We start from the raw sequence: 20,639 nt of genomic DNA on the forward strand, positions 1-20,639 counted from the left end.
AACCATAGACAATAAATATATTATCAGTTGGAAAAACACAAGAATTCAGACATAAGTCGAAGTGTCAACATTATGCCACTGATTACAGGAAGTACGGTACATTTCCTGATTGTCACGTTATGTACTGCGTATTATTAAGTTACTTATTAATTGGAAGATGAGTATTACGAATAGACGACATAATTGTACATAAAATATATTAAAACCGGTGACAATGTAGCTTTGTTGTGGTAAAAGAATTTTTAAAAACGACCTCGTAGTTATTGAGTTTACCAAACTTTTAGGCAAATGTATCAATCGTAGATTAAAAAACCCGCGTTATTTTGTTTGTGGTTAGTTAATTTGTTATTCATGTCGTGTTTTTAAATTAATTTATGAATTAGGTATTCAATAATAATTTTAGGATATTTAGGGAAGGAAGTTATGCTTATGTTACGCGATGAGGAAACGTAAGATAAAATTCCTTATATGACTAATATGTATTTTAACAGGGAAAAAGGTTTAAATGGTAAAATTTCGTCTAAATATACATGTCAATAGTTATAGCGCCTGTGACATGTATGATGTCCCTCTTATTCTCTTTGAAAGTAAAAGAGATAACAGTCCCTGACAGTTGTGTTATAAACATTTGAAACGGTTAGATTTCAGATTTAGAATCGCTTCCGACCTCTTTACGTCATGCGTTCGAATTTCAAAAACTTTCCTGTTATAAATTACGTTAATTATATTATCTTTGGTTTGTTTTTGATCACAATTTCAGTGTCACAGGTTATGTCGTCTCAATATTACTAGTGCAGGGCATTTGTAATTATCATTTACATAATGCCTGTAAGCATTCCTTGTATCCGCTTCCTAGTACATATTTCCGCCTTTAGTTATGTCGTTAATTACGTTGACTTGTATAGAAAATTGATGTCGCAAAATTTCCGTAGTACTGGCCTACATTGTTTCTCGAACTCTACTACGTTACGGTAGGATAAAGATCTTTTGCTTTGCTTTTTTGACATTGTTAATAAAATGAAATGAAAAAAAAATATCAACTTAAGAATCACTTATGGCCACCGGGTCATATAAGTTTGTTGCACTACATATATCATTATTTTTTAAGTCTTTGAATATACTGGAAGTTTTTAATAAAAAACTGGTATATTTCTGACGTCAAAAGACATATTTACGTTAAATGTCAATCGCTTTACTTTTTGTTTCCTCCAATCAGGGCTTTCCGATTTACGCTAACAAGGGATTTTCCCGATGTTTCAAAAATATATATTAACGTTGGTGACGATATTTATGTTCGTCATTAATCATATTATGACAAATAGACCATAAACAAAGTTATTTTCGAAAAATAAGAAATACAATACGAATCCAGAATTGGTAATTTGGCAGAGCAACTTCAATGCTTTTTACCGCTTCAACTTTTTTTTAATTCACGCTCTTTTTTCCTGCATCGATTAACTCTCAGTTTCAGCCGCCTCGCTGACTATATTTAAGCGTCAATCGGTAAAGGCTCTATTATTATGCTGTATTAAATTTATCTCTCGTAATCCAAGGCCCACCTGTGCGGTTCAACGGCACTAGAACCAACCAGTCCGTCTGGTTATTTTAACCGACCAGCGTAAATTTACACATAACGCTTCACAATTCACACGATTCTCGACCTTGATACGATAATAATAAAACACGTGTCATCTTTGACAAGGTGCGATATAACATCGGTAAGAAAAGCGCCATTTATGTATTTATTTATTTATTTTTTTAATCTGTATCGCGGTCCGAACGTTTGTGATTAATGCCGGCCAGCGCCCGTGCAAAAGTAGACGTGAATCTTATCTTTTTTTATTCGGTCTTTTCAGGGTGGGCCAAGAAATAAAGAAAACGATTCGTAATGTCGATCATTTTTTTTTTCATGAATTTGAAAATGTATGATTGTAAATTATTATTTCTTTTTTTATAAAATTCATTTATAGCACTGGCCACACAGTTTTTATTCAATGCAATTCTTTTTTTTGTACATTCAATCTTCTCAACATAATCTGTGTTAAAGCTGTTCACAGTAGTGATGTCCCAAGCCCCGTTAACCTTTATTTACACAACATATCCATAAAGCCCCTTAATGCGTTTTGAAACCGGTTAAATGCAGTCGATGAACATTTTTTATGCATTGGAAAATCGAGGAGCGGATTGCAACGGAGTCGTCAACTGATCCAAATAAACGACAGTGCTCAGGTTTATATAAACGATCTCGAACGTTCCACTGCTTTCCTGCCAAACTAGCTGCTTTATAATAACGACAATTTTCCAATGGCCACCGCGACCGACGTTCGACAGACTTCTAGGCGCTCCGGCGACTCGCAGCCTGCACTTAAACATATTAAGGCGATTATATGCCTTTTTGTAATAGCAAATAAGTTGTTACGCTTTATTAAGCCAATAAGCTGTCCACATCCCGTTGTAATTTCAAATGTACGATAATAACATGTAGAGAATGAGTTTCCATATTTAGATCTATTCATTAAATATTTGATTTATTATTCTCAGTTTATCCTTGTAAATGTTCAGAAGACGAACAATCCATCAAATTTACTATCATACGTCAATCATCGTGATTAATAGATCGTTAGCGAATTCCACTCGTGTTACTCACCTCTATAACACACAAACTGACAAACAATGCTGGATGCAAATTCAACAATTTGCACATTAACTTGTCTATGCCAATCACGGCGCGGCCGCACAATGCATCTCTGTACAGTTACGAATACGATATTAAATTACATCAGTCACTCATTTTAAATATACCGCTAAAACCGTCAAAAAAACGTTGACATTCATCTTTGCAGCATAAAAAAGTTTTATAAAACACGTACCATAGACAAATTTCTAAATTAAGCCTTACTTGCCAGTTACATTAACATTTAATTTTACATAAGAATAGTCTAGTTGTTTTTTAAACAAGGACTAGACTAATAAATGCATTGCTCTTATTTGCCACCTGCATCGCTTGAGGTAAATGACTTGATCATATAAGTGTCAACGGCTGATATCTATGACGTTATATTATACATTACATTATGTTTGTTTGTGTTGAAATGTTTAAATATAACCGTAACTTTGCAAAATCATATAAAGTATAGTACAATTGTTTAAAAAAAACAATTGCATAAAACTGTCAAAAATAATTCGATTACTTTTGTCATCTGTGGCCGAAATGCCCGCGTAAACGTGTCTGGTTGCTCGTGCTTTTTTCGCAGTTGGAAACTATGTTGGAGGCATAAGGCAAAGGTACATAATAATTCATTCCACGTAGTGTTGATGCAACATAAATATATACAAGTTTTTAGCGAGCGTGCGTGTGACAGCGGCCGCAGACGGCGAGGCGCGCAGACCCTGCTTAAACAACTTCGCTTTACTTTGAATAAAGTTGCACGATGTTGAGAAATTGCAAAGAAAAAAGTTTCTTTGACGTTTCTTTTACTCGTGAACCACATAAACGATGTGAATATTATTTTGACATGTTTGTTTGATTACATTTTTCATTTTAACATACCATAACCATGCTCCCAATTTCTAAACTGTCACACTTAACCTCAAAATTGCTTTGAATTTTACATTTACAATGTTATTAATTTTCTTACTAAGATAGCCTATAAATTCAATTATTACCCAAGCTTCGAACAGTTTCTACTTATTGTTATTTATAGTAAAACGGTCATCGTAGTTACACCGAAATAGTACCAATAATTGAACAGTTAGAGACACTGAAAATGTCCCTATAAACGAAATCAAAACGACTAGTTATAAGAATAATGATTCTTTACTTGTTAGTACATTAAAATATAGGGATATAACGATTGTTTTTTAACGTACTCAAGTTACATTATAAATAAAGTTATAGGTCCCATGTTAGTTTGAAAACGGAGTTAAAAACCGACTAAGCAACGTAGTGGTGTAATTATTTATCATTAAAGTTGCAAGAATTCCGAGGTGAACTCGCTGAATACGAGTTCCAACCAACCTCACAACTAAACAAGACTAGCCTCGTAAATAGTAACATAAAAAATAATATAAACATTAAGAAGAGATGAGACTAGAAATGGAGAAGCTAGAAATGCGAGACGTAAAAACGCTGTAAACTTTTTAATACTAATTTATGGTTATTAAACTAAATTATTGCCATTAAAATCTAAGTTAAACCTTTAAAGATTAGAAATATAATTATACGAGAACTTTTAACTATTCTATAATTTTGTCTGCGAATTTAATTTTCTAAAAGGACGTAAATATGACAGAATAGTGAGCAAACATTAAGAAATAAAATATGTAACCTATATATTTGTATGCATTTCTTAAGAATCGCTGTTTTCTATGGATGCTGTCAAAGCATGACGTTGTAAGTGCGTCAGTTTCAGCTGTAATTCCTCGTTGGCCTACATATCGCGCACGTGGTTAATTGCCTCATAGCTCGCGGAACAGTCATCATGCGACCTAGCCTCTAATTGACCACGCACTCGATTTCGGTATGTTATATAAGTACATCAATCGAATTGACATATACGTGTGACGTTTTGGTGTCAATGCCGCGAAAAAATGACGTTACGATGTTGCCATACCGTTACTTTTCCCGCCTTTTTGTTCGACTGATTAATGTCGATTTAAATACTAGTCATATTGTAAGGATTTATTTATACATATTCAAATCTTTCACGTGTTTTTTTTTTTAAATTGGGGAAGTGCTTGAATCCTTGGTCCTTTTTAATATTCTAATTTTAGACTGATTCAATCTATATTAATATTATAAAGAGGAAAACTTTGTTTGGCTCAAAAACTACTGGGCCAATTTTCAAAATTCTTTCACCGTTAGAACGGTTATTTAACATAGGTTATATTTTTAAATTTCACGCGGACGGAGTCGCGGGCAATAGCTAGTTGTATATAATAGTTGCAATACCTTTGATCCCGTTTCCATGTCTATTCAAAGATATTGTATTGCAATGTAAATCTATTAATAACCGTTCTCTTCGGTTCAACGGTCACGAAATCCAATATTCTGACAGATTAAACGTCTTTATTTACGGTTACGCCGGATGAAAACGTTCGGTATCGATGACTAACTCGAATCTCAAGCTTCGTATCTTTTTGCAAACTCTGACTCAGATTGAGGAAGTGGATCAAGAAGGAAAGTTACACAAATCTTAAATTAATTCACACGCTCTAAACTTGTTATGTCAGTTTTGACTTCAATATAAAATGTAAATAAAATAGGTTGAAATAGAATGTAATACACAATTACGCATCCTTTATTACTTAAGTAATATTCGATTAATATCGTTTACGCGGACGCACACTTCTTGATATTTTATTCATTCAACGATCCAAGTCGGACGTTATCAGTTGAGATTTCTTAACATCAATGAGTTGTAACTCAATTATTCAACATCTTCAGTGAAACTAGGAAGTGAGAGCGTACGAGATATGCGACAAATTGTTTGGAGGCCTCGCGGTGAGGTCGCCGCGAAGGTTGCCGGACACAATGGCCGCTGATCGGCCACGGATAGCCGGTTATTGTCTCCCGCCTTTTGTACACATTATATTTTATCAATTTATACACAGAATTACACTATTATTTTAAAAATAAAATAGAAGTAAATCTTTAAAAATGTTGTCTATGGTTGTATTTCAATGATTTTGACATTTTTAATCTATGATCAGTCAATTTTTAATCTACATAAATATAAAAGTTTACAATTTAACCTCTTACTACCGCACTGGGAGTCGTAAGGTTTCTTATTTGCACTAAGGGTCTCCTTTATTTACTAATTAATGATTCAGTGTGACATTTAGGGCTCGAAAAGCTTTAATAATGTGTTCGTAAAAGGAAAAGGCGGGTGTAATGACATTTTGCTTTACATCAATGTCTTTACGCAACGAAGGCTCATTTGAAATCGCAACGCGTATTTCAATTTACTACGCACACACACATCGCCTAGATAAAACTCGCTCTATTATATCTAGATGTTCCATTCCACGCATAAAAGATTTGTAGAAACAAACTCTATTTTTATATAAATAAAATAAATTATAATTATGACTTCCAAATCTATACTAATATAATAAAGCGTAAACACACACTTTTATGTTGTCTAAGATGTCAGCAATTAGAGCATATTTTTGAATAGTTATTTTTTAAATAAAAAGCCCTACACTTACGTCACGCTTTAGGCTATATATTTTCACGCCATTACACTAAGGGGTTAAATATTTTGGGTAAAAAACGTAATGTGCGAAAGAGACCATAAGTTGCTGCCAACATCAAGGAGCCAATTGTCATTTGTGCATTTGATTTTGACACTTCATGCGGATGAAGCCGCACTGGAACAGCCAGTAAAACTTAAAAGTAGTTATTTTTTTCTATTTTACACCTATTGCCGTTGCAAATTTTCCTGTCAAATTAACATTTTAAAAACTTAAAACAAGTATTGAATTGAGGAAAATACAGACGTTTAATGTAACGCAATGCAATTACCTATGGCGGTGCCATTTTGTCTAAAACCAATACCCAATGTAACAAGGTCTCCTAAACTTGTATACTAAATATCTACTTTCACATAACAAGGCTCAACGTTAACTGGTCACTCAAATATAGTGTTGAATAGTAGTTTTTGTAAATATAATAAAGTAACTATATTTATTGTATATTACGCGACGATGACACTTTCCTTAGTCTTAAGAATAATTTATTGGCTTTTTATTAGTTTCTTTGCGTCTAAAAATAATTAAATGTTAAAAAACTTTATGTGACTCTTTCGTGTTGAAGTTCTCTATTACTTAATTTCTTTGTAAATAACTTGTAGAGTATTATATAAATGTTTATAACTTACATTGTGGAGGTTTTACGTAACGTTTGTTATCTGAGGACGGATGACGTCTTTATCTAATTTATATGCAGTCGGAATGCACATCTTTTCATAAATATATTACTTATTGAAAAGTACTTCAAGAATTAGAATACTTCAAATTGCTCGTTCTCTACATTTTATTTACTTAACATTATAGTCATTGCTTCAACTTATAAACCTGCCCTTACATTACAAGTATCAAGATTCGCTGATCCAACTAGTTGTATAAACGCTATTAGCATATAGCGTATGTAGTTTAACGTTTGCATTCGTGTTGGCTCGCACCGCGCAGTGGGTGGCGCTGCCGAGCTGTCTGGCCGGAGTTTGCGTCGACCTTAAACCCTGTTTCTACTAAGCGATTTCAAGCGACTGCTGTTCTATCATAGATAATTAGTGCAGACGTATTAGTGGAAAAGAGTGTTAATCGCCTTTAATATTATGCGTGGTGACGCAGTACCTTCACCTAAGGACCTTGCCTTCTTGCTTGATTTAATCCATAACCTCCCTATTGCACTAAAACTATTAGTTTTCTGTTCAAATAATTTAAAAAAAAAATATTTTTTAACATATGTGATGATCGCTTAAATTCGATCAATTTTTTTTTATCAAATGTGTAGGAAATAAGTCATATTTCAATAAACAAATAATTTTATCTTTTACAATCTTGTATGCAAATGATTAATGGACAAGTAAAGATAAGATTACTATTTGCAAATGCATTATATTTGAAATGTTATCTCAATTCTCTTAAGACGGATGAGAAGGACGGCAATATCATTTTGTACGAGTTAAAAACCAGTAAAAACCAATTGTAATATACTTCGATTGGCAATTATTATCATGGTCCAAACCACTTTTATCGCAAAGAACCGTTTTCAAAAGATCGTAGTCATGTTGAAGACTGCATCATTACAATTTCATAAGAGCAAATCCTTTTATCTAGTACTAGCTGTTGCTTGTGGTTCCACCCGAATGAAAGTACAAACAATAACAAAATATAGCCTATGTTACTCACAGATAAATTACCTTTCTAACGGTGAAAGAATTTTTAAAATTGCCTCAGTAGTTTTTGAGTTATATACATACAAAAATACAAATCTTTTTTTATAATATTAGTACAGATAAAGATAATGAACGGTAAAACGTTTTACGAACTAATTTTGTAATTTTGTTTGTTGTCAATAGCCTAATTAGAATTATTGGCATCGGCTGGAGACATCTTCGATAGCTTCTCAGAAAACTTAAAGTAACATTGAATGATGACGTCTTAAAGTCGATGTATCCCTCTACTCTAAGTTAGTATGTAGAATCTTTAAAATACGTGCATATAAAGATAATAAAGTAAACAAAAACGCACACAAATCAGCATTCTATAAATATCCTCGCTCTACCGCAAACTGACTCGTTAAACTCCGGTTCCCATGCGAAACGAGACCGGCCACTTAATAACTTTATTACAAAGCGGGCATGAATCAGCGGAGCCCTAGGGCGCCGGCGGCTCGTTACCGGAGCCCCACCGTCGCATCTTTACCGCACGCCCTGCAAAACTGGTCGGACGCGCCTCCCGACCACAACATTATAGGGAACCGTATAATTTTCTAAATATACAGGTATACTAGCTTTTGCCCGTGACTTTGCGCGCATGGAATTTTAAAAACAACAGTAAATAGCTTAAGATCTTCCAGACTATGTTCTATATAGACAAATGTTATTTAAATCCTTTAAACCGCAGCATTAGTGTAAATCATTCGTACTAATATTATAAATGCGAAAGTTTAGATGGATGGATGTATGAATCGGCTGGACGGACCTTCATAAACTTCGGCATAGATTTAGAGCATAGCCTGGAAGAACACATAGGCTACTTTCATCCCGATAATAGTTACATTTCCCGTGGGATGCATTAAGTAATACTTTATTCTTAAAGAACACCTAACTAAATATAGGTTTGAATTTGTTTTGTATGATGTAAGAAAAGGAATAATTTGATTCATCATCATCAACTTGCCCTTATCCCTTACGGAGGGTCGGCAAAGTATGTGCTGCTCTTCCATACATCTCTATCAGCCGTCAGACCTGAATTCACTCCTTTCTTAAACATATCCTCTTTCACACAATCCATCCATACTTTCTTCGGTCTTCCTCTTCTAATTTTATTATTCCTATTTAAAAAAAATATTAATAATTCCGATAGTATCAGAAGATGTTGTTTGGTTTTCTCATATAACTAGAGATCTCCAGGGAACCGGTTTCGTTTTCGGGGCGTCGCTGACTCTCCCACACACGAAGAACATCCTAATCACCTAATTATTTCGATACTTAGAATCCAACAAAGATTTTTGCAATGTCAATCATTATTCTCGCAATTTTAGACGAATATAAGCTTTATTTTATAACTTTCGCTCGCGACTGCGAGCGCGTAGATTAAAAAAGTAACCTATGTTGTTCCAGACTATGCTCTACATCTGTGGTTTAGGCGGCAAACTGTAACAAACATCCACATTAACTTTCACATTTTTAATACTTATAAGATAGGTTTAGTTGCAAAATTTTCTCTAAAATGTTATTAACTGGGTTTAATTTTTTTTTTTACATCTTTTAACTTTTATAAACTCCTGTAAGACAAACAATGAAGCTTTTAGAGCCGCGAGTGACTCTCAAGTTTAGCGGCTGTCTCAGGTTAGTCGTCTCAGAGCACTTAACAACCAGAGAGAAAGAGGTTAACTACATTATATAGCTTTAAGGAGCAACGCTATAGCAGTATAACGTTATTAACGGTACACTATTTGTTTAACCATAAACTATTCGGTTTTTTTTTCTGTCAAAAATTATCAGCAATTATATAGTCAATTGAGTACCTTTGCTAAATTTTAATGAGACAAACGATAAAGTATGCTTTTTTATGAATAAAGGCTTGAGTTGAATGATTATAATTCGGTTTTTAACCAGTTTGTACCGTTAATTTTAGGTTCTGGGCGTCTTTAATGGCGATAACTTCACTTAATGGTTTCGCCTACTCGCGACTTTATAAAATAATGGCAGATTTTTCTCAACCTTTTTTACAACGAATGAGTTGTCATATTAGTTCTGTGGTCATTATTTTTCATGTTAAAATTAGCATGTAGCATGTATGGTATGATCATTCTCACTTCAAGTTTGTCTAAGTAAGACATTTTCTTAGAATCGACGTATTACTTAAGTGGCCTGCTCGACCACCTGCTCGGCCACACCGAGTCAGTCAATCTCGCCCGGCAACCCCGCCCCTTAGTTAAAAAACACGTGAAATATGTAAATTCACCCATATTACCATTTACCTTGCCATACTCAGTTATTAGTGTGCGATTAAGAAATAACTTGTAAGCAAATTGCTACGATGACTCTCTACAGGTTAGGAAATAAAGTTTGATAATAAAAAAATTACTGCAAAAGTTAATATGAATTATTCAATTTATTTTCCATCACAAATGACGCTTTCTGTCCGCGATCCTTATAAGTTTTCGTATCAGTAAGCATACAGCAACGTCGTGATGAATTAAATCTATAATTATTTAGCCTGTAGCCGGGGCCGGTTGTCAAAAGCTTCTTGTTAAAGAGGGTAGACACCGCTAAGTGGCAGACGGCGTGTGGTCTGCGCTAGGTAATGCCACACGGATGATTTATAAGCGTAGGCCAATAATTACGCTGTTTTCCCGCGCCGCCGCCGCGCCGGCTGACCGTCGACGCATCGCTTACGACACTCCCGCTCACATCGATTCTCAGTCCACTCACGGATTGTAATCTTTTGAAAACGATTTTTTAAAATTCCCCGATTTAAAACGAATTCAATAATGGTTATCTGATAAATCTAAAATCAAAACGCTATAAACAAGCGCTTTTTCTCTGAAGTCGTTTACGAATCGTCGTTTATCGGCGGAACAAAGAGTTTTCTTCCAAACTTTCACTGCGACGAGTGAATTTATCTTCATCTGAAATAATGAGGTAGCTCTTCATGTAATTTATCACAAAAGAATTTAAACCAGAGGTTATATTTTGTGACGGTTTAGTATAGTTATAACAGTGTGGTTAGTAAGCAATGCGTATGCCGTGTGTGATCAAACAAGCCGTCTATTTCTGGCTGCAATTAGCAAACACTTTGTTCCATCTTAAAGGTTACAGCGAGTTTACTGGGCTTACGAAACATGAAGTGCACTTGGTAGTCGTAATCTTAGAGACAAGCTTAACCTTTTTACCTTAAAATAAAAGAAATGAAATCGCCGTTTATTCAGAATAGCTTGCAAAGAATATGAACTAGATATACAGAGTTACAGATTTTTTTCATTACAGCTGTCTATTTGCCAGTCGGCAAAGGCCTCCTACATATTCATTACACTAGCGTATTTTATATTATTTTTCTTGTTAATTTCGGTTTCTTCTGTATTTGTTTTTGTTGTCTATTTTATGTAATGCACCTATATTTTTAAATATTTTGTTTATATTATGTTTTTTTTACATTAAATAGTTTAAAAGATAATTCAAAAGAACATGAACAGAATTGTAGATGGCCTGTTCATTACTACATGGTATTCTAATAAAAAATGTAGGAAAGTAATTGTATGAATGCTGTTGCTGCAGATGCATCTGAGCTCAGTGGTAGTGGCGTTGGCAGCAGTGTGCGCGCTGGCGCCGGGCGCGGCCGCGTCGCCGGCCCCCGCGCACCACGTGGCGCGCCGCTCCTTCTTCAAGCTGCAATGCAAGGGCATCTACGACGCCTCCATCTTCGCCCGCCTCGACCGCATCTGCGACGACTGTTACAATCTCTTCCGGGAGCCCTCTCTATACAACCTCTGCAGGTATATACTATGTTAATTTGATTAGATATTGTGTTGTCAATTTTGGTTTTTATTTTATTTTTAATCGCAAATTTTCAATGCTGGCAACATTTTATGTGAAGTTATAAATGTCATTATTTCTGACAGATGACATCGTCAATGTTGCCATGTACAACATATGATTTTTTACTGTTGGTGTATTTAAAGTTGCCAGCATATTACAGATGAGACGATCTAGTAGAAAATTGCGATGTTTTGATGTGAATTTTGTTAAAGTTGTGTATGTTTCGTTGGGGCACAGGAAAGACTGTTTCACGACAGATTACTTCAAGGGCTGCGTTGAAGTGCTGCAAGAAACTGACCAGCTCGAACTCTTCAAGGAGTACATTAAAAAGTTACACGGGGCCGATCCAAAGATTTAGGTACCATAGTGTTTTTTTGACCTTCCTTACCTCTCTATCCTTTTTCGGTTATGGCGCAATAATAATTTTCTAAAGTTCCCTATGCATTAAACATGACATAATTTGTAAAAAAATATACTAAATTTCTTTCTTTCTTCAAATGGGCTACTTTATCCGGTCACAAATATGTTTGTATTTGTTAAACTGTTTCATGTACGCAATATTTTTCATACTTAATAAAACACATTAAGGGAACAAAACTCTTCGTCATTGGTCTGAGGGTCTACTATGATATTTGCGTGACAGTTGCAGAAATGTATTCATACCGTAACGATAAAATTTGTATGAAATTTGTTTATGCACTTTAATACAAAATCAGGCGATGACGTTACGATTATTCACGCATATTCCTGATAAGCCCTCTGTTTTCCATGTGGACATTACTTCTTAGAATAACGCATGTTAATAGTGCAAAAAGTAAAAATAAATAGATTACAATCTCGGTGTATTCTAGTTCCGTATTATAGAATCTGGTTTGTACGTGAAAACTTGTAATGATACGCATATGGGAACTTGTAGGTGACAGATAATTACTATTGCATTCGACGCCTTTCCAATCGCCTTTTTTTAAAGTAACTGAACCTTAGTTCTTTGGGGAACAAAGCTTTTGGGTGCTTGTAACATCAAATCTTAGCACGAGCCTTTCTTTACTAATTGCACTACACGCAAAATTGTTAATAACGATAAATTGCATGTTTAAACGCTATAAATTCTTGCAAAGGTATTCGGCATACATTTAAGTAGAGGGTCAGGTAAGTTGGCTAAAAGAGAGAGCAGAGTTAGAAAACTTTAGTTAAAGTTATTGCAAGTATTTAATTTGTTTAATCGCTGACGCAAATAGGCTTGTAAGATTCTTCAGATGCGAAGTCATGCATACCACATGCGGTAAGTTTATAAAAGGGTACACGGCATTTACGACATCTAATGAACCAGAGAACAATTATGTAGAAATTTTGTATATGGCCTTTTTTAAAATAAATTGAATGCATAATAATTAAGTATATAAACATACCAATAATTCTAAAGTTTGAATGGATATCTGGACGTTTTTTGCGACTGAATGCTTAACGCATCAATGAAATATGGCACAGATGTAGGATATAGTCTGAAAGAACTACTGACTAGTTTGCATTCTTAATTCTGTGCGGACGAAGTTTTTCTTTTAATCTTGTGAAGATTTGCAAACAGCAAACAACAATGTACACAATTTAGTTACAATTGGCACGAACAAGTTGAAATAGGATATGGACTAATTAGTTTTTTCATTATCTTCTTGAAGATGGTTTCGTCATTTCTCACATGAACATTTTAATGAGAATTTTTAAAGACAATAAACAACAAAGAGTAAACATCACAGACCGTTCTTTACCATTTTTTTCTCAAGACGAACAATTCGTTTGCCATCGCTTACGATAATGTTATCATTTATATTTAGGAATTTCCTGTTCTTTTGTCTGGAAAATGATTATTTAACGATGCACTCGGACTTGTCGACCTTTACTTGTATCACTTTATCGCATTGAAACGACAGCTTACTATTGTAAATAACACGAATCTTCCAAAAACTTAACAAGCTTCTTTCTTTTTTTTAATCTGTACTATTGCATATAAGGAGTTAAATATATCGTACTAATACAAGTTTTACGTTTCCAGGCAGGAATGTTTTCAGTCAAAATACTTCGATGGTTGTGTGGAGACTCTGCTACTCACTGACGAAAAGGAGGAAATTGAACAACTTGTCGACTACCTCGGCAAACGCTAAGCTGCCAGCTCGCCGGACACCTCGCGAACATATAGACCGAGTAGCAACGACCGTCGCAGAGTGGACAACGACCATCGCATCAGTCACCGTGACTCCACCGCTTCGCCAACAAAAAGCAGAAACGACTGTCGACTTCCTCCGCCACCGACATCTGCTTTCTATCCTCAACGTATTCTAGTCTTTACCGCGACATAAAAATTATTTATGTTTGCAACTAATTGTAATATTATCGTAATTTGTGTTAGATAATTTGTATACAATGTTAGGGATATTTGTGTATTTAATAGTTTAGATGGATATATGCAAATTTTTGTATTAGTTGTTGGCTTCTAACTAGCTACAGATGTGTAAAGTACATTAAACATTTCTTTTTTATTTTATACTAATAGACTTTTTAAATTTTTCACATAAATGTAGACAGACTATATTCCGGTTCGATGCTGGCCATCTCATCCGATCTGTTTTTGGAAAAAAAAACTAAAAAAGAACAATATTATCCGACTGAAGTCATTTTAATTACATTGCGCATTCCAAGCACAGTATTTAAAAACGCTTTTTACTTTTAGATTTTGATTTCTTACTAACATCGCCTTTTATAACTGACGGTATTAAATTATGTATTATATTATGATTTAGTGTTAATAGGCTTGTAAATATATTAATCGAACGAACAAAATAAACGGTTTACATTAAATTCAACGATGTCGTCTAAGCTTGTTTGTATAAAATTGTTTTTTTCCTATTGCATTGGACGCATTTATAATCTTTGACAAAAAACTTAAGAGGAACAATTAATTCGAAATTTAAAAGACAACTTATTGAATTTAATGTACAACATGTTGTAATAGAATTTTTTTTTTAATATTTAGTTTTAATTGCACATTTTGTATTTAATGCATCACATATGCTTATATTATCTGAGCCATATTGGTAACTATCGCATCAACGAAGCAAAGATTATGCTTTACTAATTACGAAATGTTAACAACCTTTTTGGTAAGTGTTGACAGTGACTGGCAACACTATAGAACAATTTAGTCTGTGGTATCTTCTTTGCTTCGATCAGTTTTGGTTGTATCTGCGAAGTTCAGTTTTAAGCGATATATTATACAATTTAATTAGTTTTTAAGTATTTATAAAGATTTATTTTTTTGTATACTTTCGAACTATTTATTATTTTGTTACTTTTAACGGTTTATTTATTATGAAAGAAATAAACCGGTATTGCATGCGACCGTACCAGTGATTACGTAAAAATTATCTTTCCTCGTTCGTGTATTTCTGATATATTCTGTAAGTTGCGGTTTATACTTACTTTTCTATATATTAGTTTCGCCAAAACTCTTCTCTGTGTTCGAATCTCAGCTATTTATAGATTTCTTTTAGCGTTTCTTAACCTTTACCTGTTGTATTACAGATTATAAAATTTAAAACTCGATTTTATGACAAATTGTAATGAACCACATCTGCCATGTGTTAAAAATGGTGCCAATAGTTGACCCAAGAAACTAGTTTTAACGAATTTAACTAATATTTAGACTTGTTATAACAATTTATAGGACCTGTGAAGATATTTTATAAAAAAAATTATAAAAAAAAATATTGAATTAGTGAAATATTATTCTATTTGTATAAATTTTATATAAAACAGCTAAGAAACGCTACGGGTTCCACGAAATATATTACATTTTGAAAACGATTACTGTCTATTACTAATTACCTGTCCTACCAATCTAGTATCTACGGTTGCGCACATCTTCAATAACCTTTGTAGCTTAATTTTAAGTCATCATTGTTGGGTTGCCAGATTTAAAATAAAAAAAAATCATAGTTAAAGTATACACAGACATGCAAGTATAACGGAGACTAATGTAGACTATATGGTAACTTGGTTTAGCGACATAAAAATCATCATCTCCCCTACCTTATCTTACTGCCGTATGGCGCACCGGGTTTTCGTCCTCCAAATAACTACCATCCGTCATCTCAGTCATCACTCCCTTGATCACCTTTCACGCAATCCATCCATCACTTTCTAGGTCTACCTCAAGCAATAATAATGTCACCTTATAAAATGTATGCACTACAGTGGGTATGACATTCTAGCTACCGACATACAACATATTACGGCTGTTACGTGCTCTATTTATATATGATTGAATTCAATTACTTTTAAATAAGATACACAAACAGACGCGAAGTATATGATGTATCGAATAATTAATGTACCACGTACATGTTACGTGTATTTGAATACGTGTCTATGTTTACATATTAATAAACAGTAGTGACGTGTGTAAAGTTGTAGAAGACTTACATAACGTCTCATATTAAATAACCTCAAAAATCTTATCTCCAGAACTATAATCTATGTCTATTTTGACAGCTGTCAAAAATCAGTTTTTTTATTCTGGTTTAATTGATCCAAGTTGAAAAAAAAAACACAGGATTAATAAAACATGCTTTTATTCATTAATTTCTAATACAAAATGGAGAAACATTTTATTGATGTGCGTGGTAACAGAAACGCATTCAAAAGATATTAGGCTTAAGGTTTATTTTCCTTTAAACTAGCAAATAACGTATATTTCAATTGACAAATTAACAGATTATAAAAATTAATAGTACATTTAATATGCACAGTCAAAATATCTATGTTTAATTTCACATGTGAAATAGTCAAACTAATAATAAAAACATAACCAAACCAGTCTTTTTCAATCACTCGATAATCGTATACTTTCAATCTGATATGAAAATCTATCACGACTTCAATCTAACTAGAGTAGACAGCACGTCTATTTTCAACTTCACCGTATCTATAGCCAAAGCTAAAAACCACATTTTTTATTTCATGGAACATATTATTTTATTTTAAACTTTTAATGAAATGTTTTATACATAAAAACTATAAGATATCACATGGCACGAGAATTTTTTACCAAAATATATCTAATTTAACAAATATACATGCTTTAAATATAGCGAAAAACCGTCATTGTTAAAATAAAAACAAAATATACCATAAAAATTAATTAATAAAAGCCAATTTTGTGTGACAGTTTTGGATAATAAGGATTGCAATTTGTATTTTGCGCGGGAAAATCATAGAGCAAAGATAATAAATATCAAAGACTATTTGTTGCAGAGCGGACGGAAATGACTAATCTATGGGTTTGTTTATTAGCAAGTTAAAATATGTTCTAATATAAATAGTTAACTGCAACCAATTTTAAATAAATTTTGTATTAATATATTTGGGTTTTACCTGTATTAATTTCATTTATTATCTAGTACTGTACATATATGAATCTCATATGTTTCTATCGTTTCTACATAGAAAAATATTTCTACATACAATTTTTTAGGGAAGTATGAAATAGGTAACTATAGTTGACTAAAAGGATTATTCCCAACCGTCACCCCGCTCTGTCCCCACGTGGGAACAATGAGAGTAAAAAGTTCCATCCGTCCCAACTTTTGCGATGAGGGCCGGTTGGAGCACATTTTATTCCATAACGGTTTCATCTGTCACCTTATTGGTGATAGTGGGAAGGATGAAACTTTGTATTCTCACGTGGGGACAGAGCTAGGTGACGGTTGGGAATAATCCGAAAAAAGGAGACAATTGCTTACAAAACTGCGGTTTTAAGTCAATCAAACGTCGTAGTGATGGCACCAACGGTTATCTGTAAATTTGATATAAAATTAATGTTTTTAATTTAATAATGGTTTAGAGTTACATGAAGGGTAGTTTTTAAAATATATCACATTTTATACAGTGTACAATTCACATTTAGTTTAATAAAAATATATATAATATTTCCACTATTGGACATATAACTAGGAGGCAATAAAAATCCATTTAAAACCTCTGAAGACACATTTTAAAAGTGTAATGGAAAAAGTCAATTTATAAAACTTATTCAAAGGTCATTTTATGGTCACTAAGGGTCATTTAGTTCACTGAGGGACATCTTAGGTATCCTAATAGTAGTACGGCCAAATGTTGAAACTATTCTTAAATACAATAAATAATTAAATTTGGAGAGGGCCTGTCCCACCAAATTCTAAACTGTCTGATAACAATCCAACGTGTAAAATATGTGACGGAAATATCTGATTTTGTACCCTTATCTGACAGTGACGTCATTTTTAAGCTATCTGAGCCTCTATCAGCCAGTCGTGGGACAGGCCCTAAGCGTAGCTGTAAATGTCGTTTTAATAATCGGCTATGATCAGCTAATTTGATATCACTTACTTGTTAAAAATCATCTAAACAGAAGTCGAAATGATCCTCCATAACTTTGTACTGATCGCTGGAGAATTTCATGCATTTGGGGCACTTGTACACCTGGAAAATAACAAGAAATATTAGAAAACGTATAACACAATATTAAAAAAATAGTTACACTGCAAACGTGGGTTTTACTGTCGAAATAGTACCAAATAATTTTCATCTCTATCTTTTCTACGAGATCGAAAGAGACAATGTTATTTGGTAAGTGTTTCGGCAGTATACACTGTTAGGGTAAAAACTAGTAACTTAACGGTTTTATACATGTTATTTTAAATAACTCAATTATTGGTTACATTTAACATACAAGCATTCAACAAAGGCATTACCTTAATATTAAAAATACAATAAAAATCGACATGCAAAAGTACAAACTGAAAAAAAAATGCAGAATTACATTCCATACTTATACGCATTTCAATTTAAAGCAAAGTTGACCAGAAATATAAAATACTTTACTATGTAAAAATAATTAATTTCTTCTGATCTTTGCATATGACGTAATGAGGTTTACAAGTTCACATTACAAGGTTTTCTATTTTTCTGATCAGACCTTACTTTTTCGCGAAAATCGGCATTATTTCGAAAGATGGCAACACTTGTTTAATTTATTTTTAGCTAGAAATCTATTTATTAGTATTAACACATTGAATTGACAACAAAAACATACAAATATCACCTCACCTAATATTTTGTTTCGAAGGTTTCTTATTAAAATAATGAGATTCCTTTAACAAAATTATATTAAAAACAAACTGTTTTGTACATTCGTTAAATTTGTATTTAACGTTAAAAAACGAGAAATAAATAATTCACAAATTTAAACCATTATTGCTATTAATAGTATAACATCTTTTAAGTTAGTTGAGGCCTAATTTTAGTCCCTTTCTCTTTACCACCCTTTTCTCACAAGATGATGGGAAGAGGAAGTGGATTTGACGGTTGAGGAGATGCATAGGAAGGGGAAATATCCTCTTTATGTGCATCTCCTCCGTCGGATAAGGGTAGGCAACGCATCTGCAATTGCGGATGTCTATGGGCAGTCGCTTCGCCATTTTGGCGGATTCAGGTGGCCGCTTGCTCGTTTGCCACCTTATGTTATAAAAAAAAATAGTTAAACAATTTTACAATACAAAAACATTTAGTGTTCAGAGGTAGTTATGCACAATTTATTACGTTAAATAAAACTTAGTTTACTTAACTAAAGCTGTTTACAAATACTTGATTCAATAAATAAAAAAACTGTAAAAAGAAATGCAAAATATTTCAGTACAAAATACTAAAAAAGAATCTCAGCATATTGCAATTAGTACGGAAAACGAATTTTACTGCCACATCGAGTCGTTAATTGATTACTAAGGACTTCCTTTAGTGTAGATCATTAAAGGTACAATAACTTAATGTTCAATAAGAGTTGAAATAAGAAACGTATTTTAACACATTTAAAAATAATAATGGAATTTGAGTTTAAACGAAGATTTTATATTTCATTCGTCAGCCTGAAATTAAAAAATAAAAAAAAACATAGCCTATGTTATTAACTGATTACGTAACTTTTTAATAGTAAAAGAATTTTTGAAATCGGCCCAGTAGTTTTTGAGTTATTTCAGTACATATAAAAATACAAAACTTTTCTCTTTGTAAATATTAGTAGGCGGTGTTATAAATTTAAATGTCGTTTCAGTATTCTGCTGTATTATTCAAAAGGGATTGCGAATTATTTTCGATTGTCAGCTATACTGTAGCATTATTAATACACTAAGTGAAGCCCTTAGTGGCAGATGATTGTGTTAATTCACAACAAACAAGAGTCGACATGTTGCTGCAGGAATATCAGAGTCTTGAATGTGTTGTCGCAGACGGGGCAGGTGTAGCGCTGCGGGGGCGGGGTGCGCGGAGACTCCGCCCCAGAAGGCCCCGCCCCTGACTCATTTGATAGTTTCTTCTTTTTGCGAACCTTTTTTTTAATTACATTTATAAAGAACGCTTAAAACTACATGGATTACAATTGCTTATCAATTAGGACATAGGATTTAGATCAGGGTTCCACTTCTTACTATTATGGATGGATGTATGAATAGATGTATTTTGGATGATATGAATGATGAAAGATGAAACTTGGTATATTAGAACATTGTTGTAGGATATTTTTTTTTAATTTTGCAAAGACGGAGTCATGGGCGACAACTAGTTAAACAAGAAATATTTGATTTAATTTTTTCTCTAGATATTGCTCGCAACTTCGTCAAGTTGAGATTAAAAAAAATGTGTTATTCACTAATAACGTAGTTTTTTAACAATGAAAGAATTTAAATCTGCCAGTAGTTTTTAAGTTATTTCAATACATACAAAAATACAAATCTTTCCCCTATATATTGCTAATCTTACTAATATTATAAATGCGAAAGTTTA

The 20,639-nt window shown here is 33.3% G+C and overlaps 2 protein-coding genes across 3 annotated transcripts in view; one reads left to right on the forward strand and one right to left on the reverse strand.

Annotated features, from left to right (window-relative positions):
- LOC106102423 (ion transport peptide-like) overlaps positions 1–15,629 on the forward strand; it is a 49,171-nt gene extending 33,542 nt beyond the window's left edge. For both annotated transcript variants that reach the window (XM_013281896.1, XM_013281895.1), the window contains exons 2-4: positions 11,511–11,728; positions 12,009–12,129; positions 13,822–15,629. In XM_013281896.1, the coding sequence (XP_013137350.1) occupies positions 11,511–11,728; positions 12,009–12,129 (339 nt within the window). In that variant the 3' untranslated portion in view covers positions 13,822–15,629. The remainder of the gene's footprint in view (positions 1–11,510; positions 11,729–12,008; positions 12,130–13,821) is intronic.
- Positions 15,630–19,861: 4,232 nt separating this feature from the next.
- LOC106102146 (optineurin-like) overlaps positions 19,862–20,639 on the reverse strand; it is a 12,070-nt gene continuing 11,292 nt past the window's right edge. The window contains exon 13 of the mRNA XM_013281555.1: positions 19,862–20,213. Within this exon, the coding sequence (XP_013137009.1) occupies positions 20,023–20,213 (191 nt within the window). The 3' untranslated portion in view covers positions 19,862–20,022. The remainder of the gene's footprint in view (positions 20,214–20,639) is intronic.

Source organism: Papilio polytes, unplaced genomic scaffold (genome assembly GCF_000836215.1).
Source record: "Papilio polytes unplaced genomic scaffold, Ppol_1.0 DF823923.1, whole genome shotgun sequence".
Classification (NCBI taxonomy): domain Eukaryota; kingdom Metazoa; phylum Arthropoda; class Insecta; order Lepidoptera; family Papilionidae; genus Papilio; species Papilio polytes.